General features: G+C 33.6%; 1 protein-coding gene across 4 annotated transcripts in view; it reads left to right on the top strand.

Moving 5' to 3' along the window:
- The window catches only part of dsx (transcription factor doublesex), a 164785-nt gene that overhangs the window by 79675 nt on the left and 69638 nt on the right, over positions 1-15472 (top strand). For all 4 annotated transcript variants that reach the window (XM_081980710.1, XM_081980709.1, XM_081980712.1 and 1 more), the window contains exon 2: positions 13731-13874. In XM_081980710.1, the coding sequence (XP_081836836.1) occupies positions 13731-13874 (144 nt within the window). The remainder of the gene's footprint in view (positions 1-13730; positions 13875-15472) is intronic.

The raw sequence follows: 15472 nt of genomic DNA, 5'->3' as shown, positions 1-15472 counted from the left end.
TTTCTCTTGTCAATTATTCTTAATTTAATTTCTTCATTCGTTTATTCTTCTTTTCTTCTCTCCTTCCAACTTTCCTTCTTTTCTTCTCTTTCATTTATTTTTTTAATCCGATAAAATACAATTTTTGGTGTGAAAATAACATCCACTAAAATCGATACGTTTCTCTTCTTTTTAACTCTTCTCTCCTGTCAATTCTTCTTAATTTAATTTCTTAATTCGTTTATCCCTCTTTTCTTCTCTCCTTCCAACTCTTCTTCTTTTCTTCTTTTATATTTATTTTTTTAATCCGATAAAATACAATTTTTGGTGTGAAAATAACATCCACTAAAATCGATACGTTTCTCTTCTTTTTAATTCTTCTCTCCTGTCAATTCTCCTTAATTTAATTTCTTCATTTGTTTATTCCTCTTTTCTTCTCTCCTTCCAACTCTTCTTCTTTTCTTCTTTTATATTTATTTCTTTAAGCCAGTATAATTCAACTTTTAGTACAGAAATAATATCCACTAAGATTTGTTCCTTTCCTGTCTTTTTACTTCTTTTCTCCTGTTAATTCCTATTTCAATTATTCTTTTTTTCTTTTTTCCTTCACACTCTTCTTCTATTCCCTTACTTTTTATTATTTTCTTAAATTTGGTAGAATTTAATTTTTGGTGCAAAAATAATATTCACTAAAATTAGTACTTTTCCTTTCTTTTTACTTCGTTTCTCTTGTCTATTATTCTTAATTTAATTTCTTCATTAGTTTATTCTTCTTTTCTTCTCTCATTCCAACTTTTCTTTTTTTCTTCCCTTTTATTTATTTTTTTAATTCGATAAAATACAATTTTTGGTGCGAAAATAACATGCACTAAGCTTGATACCTTTCTCCTGTCAATTATTCTCTCCTGTCTATTCCTACTTCAATTATCCTTTTTTTCTTTTCTCCTTCACACTCTTCTTCTTTTCTTGTCTTTTTTATTTTTTTTTTAATATCATAGAATTCAATTTTTGGCGCAAAAATACTATCCATTAAATCTAGTGCCTTTCCTTTTTTTTTACTTGTTCCTTCCTGTCGATTTTTCTTAATTTAATTTACTCATTTATTAATTTTTCTTTTCTTTTTTCTTTCCAACTCTTCTTCTTTTTTGCTCTTTTTTATTATTTTTTTTAAACTTGGTATAATTGGGCGCAAAAATAATATTTACTTAGAGAAATCACTTTCCTTTCTTTTTACTTCTTCTCTCCTGTTATTTATTATTTCCTTGTCTCCCTTTAATTCTACTTTTTTTCTCTCGTTTCAACTCTTTTCTTTTGTATTTTTTCAAATCTCGTACACTGCAATAAATAGCCTCATATAGTAAAAATCAAACATAATTGTCATGACGTGACCTCCACTAACCTCCTTTTATTATTATTTATTAGGGCTGTGACGTCACTACCAAGTTTCATTTCAGTTTTATTATACATAGTACGTGACAAACTAAGTTGCGATGGCGTCACCACGTGCTCTTACCAAACTCTAAAATTTGTGACGTCATCGTAATTAAATTTGGTTTTTCGTATACATAACAAAAAGTTCCATTGTTAGAACTTAAAATCCATAACATTTTCATTTAATTTCTGGTTATACAAAGTTTTATGATGTACGACCGAATTTTGCTGGCAAATTCCTGAATTTTACGGGATGGCTCAATAAAAGTTACGAGCACATTTCCGGATTGTTTTGAGGGAGAAAAGCTGGTTTGAGTCGTATGTAGCAAAGCTAAAAATCGATTTCCTTCAAAAGACTATTTAAATCCTGCTAATCTAGTTTGTCGTGCGTTCAATTTACTTGACAGATGCCAGAAGAATGGAAGAGAGTGAGATAACATGTGCTTTTGTAAGGCAAAATGACGTGCAGAAGACAAATGCAATCTTTTGTTTTCGAGGTATAAAGTGTGCACTTTGGAGATTTAAAATTGGATTGGTGTTCTTTTGTTTTACACTGACAGTGTATACGTGAGTTGTCGAGTTCTATTGTCTAGGGAATTAGTTCTCCCAAATAGTAATGAGTTATCAAAAGATCTGTTTGTTCAACACGTAACGACATCGCAACTTGCCTTGTTTTGTACTATATCTCAACGTTACTAGCTCAATTAGTTGATGGTATAGTAAAACTCAAATAAAGATACAAATGACGTCACAGCCTTAATAAAATAATAAAAGACAAGCGTTTAACCATTTTGACACAAAAATCGAACAATTTTTGTGCAGGGGACGTCATATCTGACGATATAGTTAAAGTCCCACAAAATTGCGCTCACATCACAAATATGAATCCTGTTTATTTATGCTATTGCATTTTTCTGTCTTTACCTGCTGTGACGTCATCGCAATACAGTTTGATTTTTACTATATCATAAAGGTATAATGAAAATTGACGTCACAGTTTTTAAAACCAAAAGCAAGAATTACACTGAAAGTTCTCTTCATAGCGTCATGGAGCCGAATTTGACAGTTGGGCGTCACGTGACAGCTGTCATTACTGTCAAAACTCACTCGCCAGTGACCTGAAAGTTTAAAATATCCAATAGGTGTGTTTCTTTGAGGAATTGCATGGTTAGTTGTGTTTGCAGCTGCATGGAGCCAAATTTGACAGTTCTGATGTTGAGGAACACTTTAATACTGTTTTTACGTCACGTGACAGCTGTCATAACTGTCATTACCCGTTCACCGGTGACCTGAAACTATAAAATTAGAAATGATTGCTAATTTGAGGAATTACACTAAAAGTTGTGTTTAAAGCCTGATGAAACAAAAATTGACAATAAAAACGTTAGGAATCATTTTAAAACATTGCTTGCATCACTTGACACCTGTCATTACTGTCAAAACTCACTCATCAGTGACTTGAACGTATAAAATGCCAAATAGATGTGCTTCTTTGAAGAATTACACTGTAAGTTGTGTTTACAGCTCCATGGAGCCAAAATTGACAGTTGTGATGTTGAAGAACACTTTTATACTTTTTTTTACGTCACGTGACAGCTGTCATAACTGTCGAAACCTGTTTACCAGTGACATGAAACTATAAAACTAGAAATGTTTGCTAATTTGATGATTTACACTGGAAGTTGTGTTTAAAGCCTAATGGTATCAAAAATTGACAATAGAGACATTAAGAATCATTTTAAAACTTTGCTTGCCTCACTTGACACCTGTCATTACTGTCAAAACTTACTCATTAGTGACTTGAACGTATAAAATACCAAACAGTCTTGTTTCTTTGAGGAATTGCATTGTTAGTAGCTCCATGGAGCCAAATTTGACAGTTCTGATGTTAAGTAACACTTTTATACTCGTTTTACGTCACGTGACAGCTGTCATTTCTGTCAAAACTCACTCGCCAGTGACATGAAAGTATAAAATTAGAAATGATTGCTAATTTGAGGATTTACAATGGAAGTTGTCTTTAAAGCCTCATGGATCAAAAATGGACAGTTGGGACGTTAAGAATCGTTTTAATACTGTGCTTGCGTCACTTGACAGCTGTCATAACTGTCAAACCTCACTCACCAGTGATCTGAACGTAAAAAATTAAAAAAAGATACTCGGATAGGGTTTCTTTGAGGAATTGCACTGTAAAAATTTGAAAAATTAGTTTAAAAGCTTTATGAAGCCAAATATGTCAGTTTTGACGTTAGGAAACGTTTTAGTACTTACGTCACTTAACGTCAACTGTCAAACGTCGCTCCGTAGAGCTATAAATACAATGTATGTACAATGTGATTTATATTATACAAGCTGGAGAACTATTTTGGAGTGGCAATTTTGCCTCACAGCTTCTTGAATTTTGACAGCTGTCAGGTAAAAGTTTTAATTTATAATTTTGTGAACTAGCTGTATAATAAATTAATTTAAATTCATAATAATTAGGGAAAGGTGGAATTGCATTGACGTAAGGCAACAATTAACTGCAATATTTTTACAATGTGGAATAGGTGTGTCAATATAGTTCAATTTCCTTTGGAACAACCCCTTTTGTATGCAAAAATTGACCTTATTTACACGCAAAATTTCAACTTTACATACTTTTTGAGTTTTTGAGTAAACTGAGGTCAAAAACTAACTGAACTACAATCAAAACGTTAAGATCTAAATTTGTTTGAACCAAAGCAAGTCTTTTATGACATTTTTCCTACCTAATTGCCAACCGTTGTACGCGAAATTCGAACTTAACACAACATCAATGTTTTTTTCTCTTAAAATGTATATTGGCACGAACTGTTGAAATTTCTGACGTCATTCCAGTTTACTTTGAGTTTCACTCTATGAAGAAAAATCAATAACATTGATCGATAGAATAAAACTATACAAAAGTTTGTTTTATTTAATAAATTGCGATTTGTCATCAGTAATAATTTGTTAACATGCGGTGCATTCGAATGAGTGTTAAATTAATCAAGGTCAGGCGTTTTTATCACACACACGTGTAGAATATATCTCTTTAACATAATATAATAGAACGTGGGACTTAATTTACAAAATTGAACATTTATGACTACATTAGTAGGTTTTGCATGTTTTTATACCATTTTCATAAAATTTAGCTTTTTTGGTAATTATTAATAGCTAAATTAGCTTCTAGTATCAAATTGGATACTAAACTTTTCTAATATTTCAAGCTTCAAAATCAAAAACTAGTAATAATTGAAAAACTTATTTTCAAACCTCAACAACTGCCTTTTTTCAACTGATTTGGTGTGGCATTTATATGTCGATGGATAGCCTTCCAAAAATATGGTCACATGGGTTCACAACTTAAAATGTTGGGCCGTTAGGGGGCTTCAAAGTTGTCCAATTCTTTCTGTTCAATTTTCATGCACTGTTTCGTTTGAGTATCGATTACTGCCTTATTTGACAATCATTGTATGGAGTTTTATATGTCGATGGATAGCTAATGAAGTGGGCTTTCCAACGATATGGCTTCATGGGTTGATAGCTTGATTTGGTTTGACGATAGGGGGCTTCAAAATTGTCAAATCCTTTTTGTTCAATTTTCATGTACTGTTTCGTTTAAGTATCGATTACTGCCTTATTTGACAAACATTGTATGGAGTGTTAAATGTCGATAGATAGCCAAGAAAATGGGCTTTCTAACGATATGGCTTCATGGGTTGATAGCTTAAATTGTTTTGCCGCGAGAGGGCTTCAAATTTAACCCATCACTGCTGCAGCTGTTTAATGTTCCTGCACTGTTTCGTTTGAACTTAAATAACTGCCTTATTTGATAATCATTGTATGGAGTTTTATATGTCGATAGATAGCCAATAAAATGGCCTTTCTAACGATATGGCTTTATGGTTTGATAGCTTGAATTGTTTTGCCGCGAGGGGCTTCAAAATTAACTAATATTTCCTGTTTAATGTTTATGCACTGTTTCGTTTGAACCTAAATAACTGGCTTATTTGACAATCATCGTATGGAGTTTTATATGTCGATGGATAGCCAATAAAATGGCCTTTCCAATGATGTGTCTCCTTGAGTTGATAAATTGATTTGGTTTGACGCTAGGGGCCTTGAAAGTTGTCCAATCCTTTCTGTTCAATTTTCATGCACTCTTTCGTTTGAGTATCGATTACTGCCTTATTTCACAATCATTGTATGGAGTTTTATATGTCGATGGATAGCTAATAAAAAGGGCTTTCAAACGATATAGCTTCATGGCTTGATAGCTTTAATTGTTTTGCCGCGAGAGGGCTTCAAAGTTAACCCATGTTTCCTGTTTAATGTTCATGCACTGTTTCGTTTGAACTTAAATAACTGCTTTGTTTGATAATCATTGTATGGAGTTTTATATGTCGATGGATAGCCAATAAAATGGGCTTTCTGTGGTTGATGATATGGCTTCATGGGTTGATAGCTTGAATTGTTTTGCCGCGAGAGGGCTTCAAAGTTAACTAATGTTTCCTGTTTAATGTTTATGCACTGTTTCGTTTGAACCTAAATAACTGCCTTATTTGGCTGACATGGTTTAAAATTTTATGTCGTTGGATAGCCAATAAAATGGGCTTTCTAACGATATGACTTAATGGGTGGATATCTTAAATTGTTTGGCCGCCAGAGGGCTTCAAAGTTAACCAATGTTTCCTGTTTAATTTTCATGCACTGTTTCGTTTGAACCTAAATAACTGCCTTATTTGACAATCATCGTATGGAATTTTATATGTCGATGGATAGCCAATAAACTGGGTTTTCTAACGATATGTCTTCATGGGTTGATAGCTTGATTTGGTTTGACGCTAGGGGGCTTCAAAGTTGTCCAATCCTTTCTGTTTAATTTTCATGCACTGTTTTGTTTGAACTTTGATTACTGGCTTATTCGACAATTATTGTATGGAGTTTTATATGTTGATGGATAGCTAATAAAATGGGCTTTCCAACGATATGGTTTCATAGGTTGATAGCTTGATTCGATTTGACGCTAGGGGGCTTCAAGCCACTTGAAAATGCCAGGAGCCACTTAAAAGTGTCAGAAAATGTTCCAGAAGTCACTAGAAAGTGCTAGGAGCCTCTGAAACGTACTAGTCTACTAAGACGACTAAGCCACTTAAAATTCTCGTGATTTTTATCACGTGGTTTTAGAGGATAATTTAGCTAAACAGTCACGTGCTTATGAAGAGGGCTAAAGGTAACTTGAAAGTGCCAGAGGCTATAAAAAGGTCACTTAAAAGTGCCAAAAGTCTCTTAAACTTGTCATAAGCCACTTGAAACTGTCAGAAGCTTGGGAACGTCACTTGCAAATGCCAGTAGCCACTAGAAAGTGCTAGAAGCCTCGGAAACGTACTTAAAAGTGCCAAAAATCACTAGAAAATGCCAAAAGTCTTTAAAAGTGCCAGAAGCCTCTAAAATATGTTTGAGTACTTAATAGTTGCAAGAAGTCACTTACAAGTGCTAGATGCCTGTAAAATATGACTGAAAAGTGCTAGAAGTAACCTAAAAGTATCAGAAGCTATAGAAAGGTCACTTAAAAGTTCCAGAAGCCTCTTAAAAATGTCATAAGTCACTTGAAACTGCCAGAAGTCTCTGAAACGTCACTTAGAAATGCCAGAAGCCATTTGTACGTGCTAGAAGCCTGTGAAACGTACTTAAAAGTGCAAAAAGTTACTTGAAAGTGTTAGCAGCCACACAACGTCACTGAAAAGTGCCAAGAGACACTAGAAAGTGGCAAAAGCATTGAAAAGTCAACTTAAAAGTGCCAGAAGCCACTTAAAAGTGTCAGAAAACGTTAAGACATCACTTAAATGTTCCAGAAGCCACTGGAAAGTGCTAGAAGTCTCTGAAACGTACTTAAAAGTGCCAAAAACCACTAGAAAATGCCAGAAGTCTTTAAAACGCCACTTAAAAGAACCAGAAGTCTCTAAAATATATTTGAGTACTTAATAGTGCAAGAAGCCACTTACAAGTGCTAGATGCATCTAAAATATCACTGAAAAGTGCTAAAAGTAACTTAAAAGTGCCAGAGGCTATAGAAAGGTCACTTAAAAGTTCCAGAAGCCTCTTAAAAATGTCATAAGTCACTTGAAACTGCCAGAAGTCTCTGAAACGTCACCTGGAAATGCCAGAAACCATTTGTAAGTGCTAGAAGCCTGTGAAACGTACTTAAAAGTGCAAAAAGTTACTTGAAAGTGTTAGCAGCCACAAAACGTCACTGAAAAGTGCCAAGAGGCACTAGAAAGTGGCAAAAGCCTTGAAAACTCAACTTAAAAGTGCCAGAAGCCACTTAAAATTGTCATAAGCCACTTGAAACTGCCAGAAGCCTCAAAACGTCACTTGAAAATGCCAGTAGCCACTTAAAAATGTCAGAAAACGTTAAGACATCACTTAAATGTTCCAGAAGCCACTGGAAAGTGCTAGAAGTCTCTGAAACGTACTTAAAAGTGCCAAAAGCCACTAGAAAATGCCAGAAGTCTTTAAAACGCCACTTAAAAGTGCCAGAAGTCTCTAAAATATATTTGAGTACTTAATAGTGCAAGAAGCCACTTACAAGTGCTAGATGCATCTAAAATATCACTGAAAAGTGCTAAAAGTAACTTAAAAGTGCCAGAGGCTATAGAAAGGTCACTTAAAAGTTCCAGAAGCCTCTTAAAAATGTCATAAGTCACTTGAAGTGCTAGAAGCCTGTGAAACGTACTTAAAAGCGCAAAAAGTTACTTGAAAGTGTCAGCAGCCACAAAACGTCACTGAAAAGTGCCAAGAGACACTAGGAAGTGGCAAAAGCCTTGAAAACTCAACTTAAAAGTGCCAGAAGCCACTTAAAATTGTCATAAGCCATTTGACATTGCCAGAAGCCTCGAAACGTAACTTGAAAATGCCAGTAGCCACTTAAAAATGTCATAAAACGTTAAGACATCACTTAAATGTTCCAGAAGCCACTGGAAAGAGCTAGAAGTCTCTTAATCGTGTCATAAGCCACTTGAAACTGTCAGAAGCTTGGGAACGTCACTTGCAAATGCCAGTAGCCACTTAAAAGTGTCAGAAAACGTTAAGACATCACTTAAATGTTCCAGAAGCCACTGGAAAGTGCTAGAAGTCTCTGAAACGTACTTAAAAGTGCCAAAAGCCACTAGAAAATGCCAGAAGTCTTTAAAACGCCACTTAAAAGTGCCAGAAGTCTCTAAAATATATTTGAGTACTTAACAGTGCAAGAAGTCACTTACAAGTGCTAGATGCCTCTAAAATATCACTGAAGAGTGCTAAAAGTAACCTAAAAGTGCCAGAAGCTATAGAAAGGTCACTTAAAAGTTCCAAAAGCCTCTATAAAATATCGTAAGTCACTTAAAACTGACAGAAATCTCTGAAACGTCACCTGGAAATGCCAGAAGTCATTTGTGAGTCCTAGAAGCCTGTGAAACATATTTAAAAGTGCAAAAAGTTACTTGAAATTGTCAGCAGCCACAAAACGTCACTGAAAAGTGCCAAGAGACACTAGAAAGTGGCAAAAGCATTGAAAACGAAACTTAAAATTGCCATAAGCCATTTGAAATTGCCAGAAGCTTCGGAACGTCACTTGAAAATTCCAGTAGCCACTTAAAAGTGTCAGAAAACTTTAAGACACCACTTGTCATGCTATTTAAAAGTACCAGAAGTCACTTAAAATTGTAGTGATATTTGTCACGTGGTTTCACAAATTTACTATCCAATAAACCTAAATAACACTACAAAATTTGGTATAGTCAGGAAGAAAAGCGATGGCAAAGTTTGAACTGCCAAAAACACAGTTTGAAAAGACAGTCAGGAACAAAATCGCTGGTAAAACCCATTTAGACTAAGAAAATTACTGTTTTAAGCACATTTTTAGAATCCTCACTAAATGTTGTATCCCATAACCTGAAAAAGCACTTGAAAATTTGGTACAGTCAAGGAGAAAAGCGGTGGCAAAGTTAAAAATAGCCTGTAGAACCCACTTTGAGTATACAAAAAAAAATCAAGAGAACGGTAGAAAATCCAGAAAAACGGTAGACCCGGCAACATTGGGTAGAATAAATATGTTAATGTGTTCAAAAATTCATAGTTTAAATCAGTGTACCGGAGATTAGTGCTATTTCCCGGCGCTATGGCGCTGCAGTCTTAATGCCCATAAAATCACCATAATACAGCCATTTTTGCATTCTAAGTTAACCGGATAGTGCCCCGGGGCATTATAATACCAACAATCGTTCACAAGGCATGTGCGTTATAACGGCGATTCTATGTCCAATGAAATTCTAGTTTGCGGTAAAAGGCGGAGTCTATGTTGTTCTCTTTTGTTCTATTGGCCGGTGAAACCGCTGAAAAGCCCTGCAAAAGAATGAAAAATGCCACCGGTTAACCTTTTGTTCAGTAATTTATGTCCTCCTCGTGTCAGCCGAGAGGATTTCAATGGAAATTTGTTCGTGAGAAAGTTTTTTGTTTGATATTGCATTGTTTTTGCACCCCGAGGAGGGAAACGGTGTACTTTCACTGAATTAAAATGGTGTTTGTGTGTAAAAAGTAAAGTAAAATTCACTTTGAACAGTTCATAATTTGTTATTGCATTTTAAGAGGAGGGTCTAATCATCCCAGTAGTGTTAGCATGATGTAAAACACACATTAGTAAATTTATTGTTAAAATAATTTCTATAGAAATGACCAAAGCAATGAACGGGAACAAAATTTGACTTACACTGCACCATTTGCAGTAACTAGTCAATTTTCAAAGAGAAAACGTGGAAAAAAAGGCAAATTTTATGACAATTTTTTTACTGAACTATTTGCAGTCATTTTAGCCAATTTTCAAGTCCAAAACGTTGAAATATAGTCAAATTTCATAGAACTGACTTACTGGATCATTTGCAGCTATTCTAGTCAATTTTAAAGCTAAAACGTGAAAAAACATTCAAATTTTATGAAAATTGACTTACTGGGACATTTCCAGTCATTTTAGCCAATTTTCAAGTCCACAACGTTGAAATATGGTCAAATTTTATAGAATCTGGCTTAGTGGATCATTTGCAGTAATTCTAGTCAATTTTTAGACCCAAAACGTGAAATAACCGTAAAATTTCATATAAAATTTTCTTACTGGTTCATTTGCAGACATTTTAGCCAATTTTCAAGTTTAAAACGTTGAAATATAGTCAAATTTCATAAAAATTGACTTACTGGACCATTTGTAGTCACTCTAGTCAATTTATAATGCCGAAACATAAAAAAAACTATTAAATTTCATGCAAATTGACTTACTGGGCCATTTCCAGTTATTTTAGCCAATTTTCAAGTCCAAAACGTTGAAATATGGTCAAATTTCATAGAATCTGAGTTAGTGGATCATTTGCAGTAATTCTAGTCAATTTTTAGAGCCAAAACGTGAAAAAACCGTAAAATTTTATATAACATTTTCTTACTGGTCCATTTGCAGACATTTTAGCCAATTTTAAAACGTTGAAATATAGTCAAATTTCATAAAAATTAACTTACTGGACCATTTGCAGTCACTCTAGTCAATTTATAATGCCGAAACATAAAAAAACTATAAAATTTCATGTAAATTGACTTACCTGGTCACTCGCAGTCCTTTTAGCCAGTTTTCAAGTCCAAAACGTTGAAATATGGTCAAATTTCATAGAATCTGACTTAGTGGATCATTTGCAGTCTTCGAGGCAGTCTTTTTAGTCAATTTCTAAGGCCAAAACGTTGAAACAGTAAAATTTCACATGAAATCGACTTACTGGACAATTTCCAGTCATTCTAGTCAATTTTTAAGACAAAAAAGTGGAAAACAGTAAAATTTTATGACTATTGACTTACTAGGCCATTTGCAGTCATTTCAGCCAATTTTCAAGTCCAAAACGTTGAAATATAGTCAAATTTCATAGAAATTAACTTACTAGATCATTGCAGTCATTCTAGATAATTATAAAGTCCAAAACGTTGAAAACAATACACTTTCATATACAATCTTCTTACTGGACCATTTGTAGTCATTTTAGCCAATCTTCAAGTCCAAAACATTGAAATATAGTCAAATTTCATAGAAATATACTTACTGGATCATTTGCAGTCACTCTAGTCAATTTTCAAAGCCAAAACGTGAAAAAACAGTCAAATTTTATGAAAATCGACTTACTGGACAATTTCCAGTCATTCTAGTCATTTTTTAAGACAAAAAAGTGGAAAACAGTAAAATTTTATGACAATTGACTTACTGGACCATTTGCAGTCATTGTAGCCAATGTTCATGTGCAAAATGTTGAAATATAGTCAAGTTTCATAGAAATTGACTTACTGGATCATTTGCAGTCATTCTAGTCAATTTTTAAGGCCAAAACGTTGAAAACAGTATAATTTCATATGAAATCGACTTACTGGACCATTTGCAGTCATTTTAGCCAATTTTCAATTCCAAAACGTTGAAAAACAATCAAATTTCATGGAAATTGACTTACTGAACAATTTGCAGTCATTGTAGCCAATGTTCAAGTGCAAAACGTTGAAATATAGTCAAGTTTCATAGAAATTGACTTAGTTGATCATTTGCAGTCATTCTAGTCAATTTTTAAGGCCAAAACGTTGAAAACAGTAAAATTTCATATGAAATCGACTTGCTGGGCCATTTGCAGTCATTTTAGCCAATTTTCAATTCCAAAACGTTGAAAAACAATCAAATTTCATGGAAATTGACTTACTGAACAATTTGCAGTCATTGTAGCCAATGTTCAAGTGCAAAACGTTGAAATATAGTCAAGTTTCATAGAAATTGACTTAGTTGATCATTTGCAGTCATTCTAGTCAATTTTTAAGGCCAAAACGTTGAAAACAGTAAAATTTCATATGAAATCGACTTGCTGGGCCATTTGCAGTCATTTTAGCCAATTTTCAATTCCAAAACGTTGAAAAACAATCAAATTTCATGGAAATTGACTTACTGAACAATTTGCAGTCATTGTAGCCAATGTTCAAGTGCAAAACGTTGAAATATAGTCAAGTTTCATAGAAATTGACTTAGTTGATCATTTGCAGTCATTCTAGTCAATTTTTAAGGCCAAAACGTTGAAAACAGTAAAATTTCATATGAAATCGACTTGCTGGGCCATTTGCAGTCATTTTAGCCAATTTTCAATTCCAAAACGTTGAAAAACAATCAAATTTCATGGAAATTGACTTACTGAACAATTTGCAGTCATTTTAATCAATTTTTAAGGCCAAAACGTGAAAAACAGTCAAATTTTGATGAAAATCGACTTGCTGGGCCATTTGCAGTCATTTTAGCCAATTTTCAAGGAAAAAACGGTGAAATATAATCAAATTTCATAGATATTGACTTACTAGATCATTTGCAGTGATTCTAGTCAATTTTTAAGGCCAAAACGTTGAAAAAGCATTCAAATTTCATGAAAATCGACTTACTGGACAATTTCCAGTCATTCTAGTGAATTTTTAAGGCAAAAAAGTGAAAAACAGTCAAATTTCATGACAATTGACTTACTGTACAATTTACAATCATTCTAGTCAATTTTTAAGGCAAAAACCCTAAAAATCAGTTAAATTTCATAAAAATTGACTTACTGGGCTATTTGAATTTACTCTTATTATTTAGATATGTTTTTTCACGTCACTTGTCAAAAATCATGCAGCTGTGACCCGAAATTACCAACCCAAAATGTTATATTATGATTATTATATTTATTATTATTATATATTGATTAAATATTATGATAGAACTATCGCTTGCATGAATGCACCTTTGTACACATAGCTCTATGGAGCAAAATTTGACAGTTGTGACGTTAAGTGAGGTATCAAAGTATTCCTTAACGTCAGAACCGGCACATGAGTGAGTTTGACGGTAATGACAGCTGTAACGTGACGTAAGCAAAGTATTATCTTTCGATCTCCATGGAGCTTTACAACGTTCAGTGTAATTCTTGAAATTAGCAATTATTTCCAGTTTTGTAAAACACTTTTTATCAAAAATTTTAAGTAACGTACGTACTGTTGAAAATTGCATGAAACAAACTAATATTCTAATGGAGTTTGCTGTTAAAACTAAGATAGATGGCAGGCGATTTTGACTTTTATTAACCATACTACACATTTTATTTTTCAAGTTAAAATTAACATTTTAGATACAAAATTCAAAAATCAAAGTCATCAGCATTTGATTTGACAGAATTTTTTTCTTTACAAATAAGAAATTTTATACTTTTTCCAACTGACGGTTATAAATAGCTAAATAGTTGATTTTGTTACAGCGCACCAAAGTACAGACCTTTTGGAAGACTGTCACAAACTCCTGGAGAAATTTAACTATCCGTGGGAAATGATGCCCCTTATGTACGCCATCTTGAAGGACGCCGGAGCTGATCTCGAAAAAGCTACAAGAAGGATAGATGAAGGTCAGTTGTCTTAATAAACATCCTAGAAAAAGTATTTATTGTAATAAAACTTTGTTAACTATATTAGTATAGCTATTTAGTTATAATTGTAGCTTTAAAGGGATTTTCTGATTGTAAATTGATCGTCATCTAAATGTGATTTTTATGTAATTTCTAAACTTAATAATGAAAAATATAATTAGACCTCTAACTTGAAACGTTCCTGAGATATTGAGTAAAAAACGAAAATCAACTTTGACGCTCTCTAGCGGCTACACGGGGCAACTTAGCTGTATCTACTCAACGTCACGTGATAGCCCAATTCATTAGCTTTCTTTTGTTCTACGGTAGTTTTATACAGGGTGTTTCAAATAAGCGAGTTATGGACGATTTTCTGGAAAAGTGCAACAAAATTTCGCTCAAATTGAGAATTTTTGCTTTCGAGGAGAGTGGTCAAAGTAAGGCTGCTAGAGCAAAAACAATTGAATATCGATACAAACATTTTACATCAAATAGACCTAGTTTGACGTAGATTTAAAAAAAATTGAAAAAAAAAATTTGGGATACCCTGTATACTGCTATCTAGGCATAAAGTAGACGCAAATATCTACAAGATTCATATCCATAACTCCGTTATTTTAACAACTACAGGGTAGTTCAACATACCAATTTGTAGCCCTTGAAATTCTCTTTTGCCCACCCTGTAAAGCGTTTTTACCGAAAACGTCAAATAACTGAGTTATTAACTGTTAAATCTGAGTTGTTTGCTGTAAAGTTTGGATTGCACAGTTTTTACTTTGACAGTCCATAACTCTGTTATTTTGACAGTTACAGGGTGGTTCAATCTACCAATTTGTAGCCCTTAAAATTCTCTATTGACCGCCCTGTATAGTGTTTTACCTAAGACGTGGAATAACTGAGTTATTTACCGTTAAAACTGAGTTGTTTGCTGTATGAATTTAACAGTTTTCACTTTGATAGCTTTAAATCTGTTATTTTGACAGTTATAGGGTGATTACACCAATTTGTAGCCCTTTTCTCGTTTCTCATTCTGTATAGTGTTTTTACCCAAAACGTCAAACAACTGAGTTATTTACTGTTAAAACTGTGTTGTTTGCTGTGAAGTTTGAATTTAACAGCTTTTACTTTTTAATAGCCCATAACTCTGTTATTTTGACAGTTACAGGGTGGTTCAATACACCAATTTGTAACCCTTGAAATTGTCTTTTCACCACCCTGTATAGTGTTTTTACCTAAAACGTCCAATAACTGAGTTATTTACTGTTAAAACTGAGTTGTTTGCTGTGAAGTTTGAATGTAACAGTTTTCACTTTGACAGCCCATAACTCTGTTATTTTGACAGTTACAGGGTGGTTCAATACACCAATTTGTAGCCCTTGAAATTCTCTTTTGGCCACCCTCTAAAGCGTTTTTACCGAAAACGTCGAATAACTGAGTTATTTACTGTTAAAACTGAGTTGTTTGCTGTGAAGTTTGAATGTAACAGTTTTCACTTAAATAGCCCATAACTCTGTTATTTTGACAGTTACAGGGTGTTTCAATATACCAATTTGTAGCCCTTGAAATTCTCTTTTGGCCACCCTGTAAAGCGTTTTCTA

The sequence above is a fragment of the Ips typographus genome, linkage group LG5, assembly GCF_016097725.1.
Source record: "Ips typographus isolate SLU linkage group LG5, UJ_Ityp_2.0, whole genome shotgun sequence".
Lineage (NCBI taxonomy): Eukaryota > Metazoa > Arthropoda > Insecta > Coleoptera > Curculionidae > Ips > Ips typographus.
Note: the sequence above shows the minus strand (reverse complement) of the source record. Positions and strands in the feature narration are given on the sequence as shown.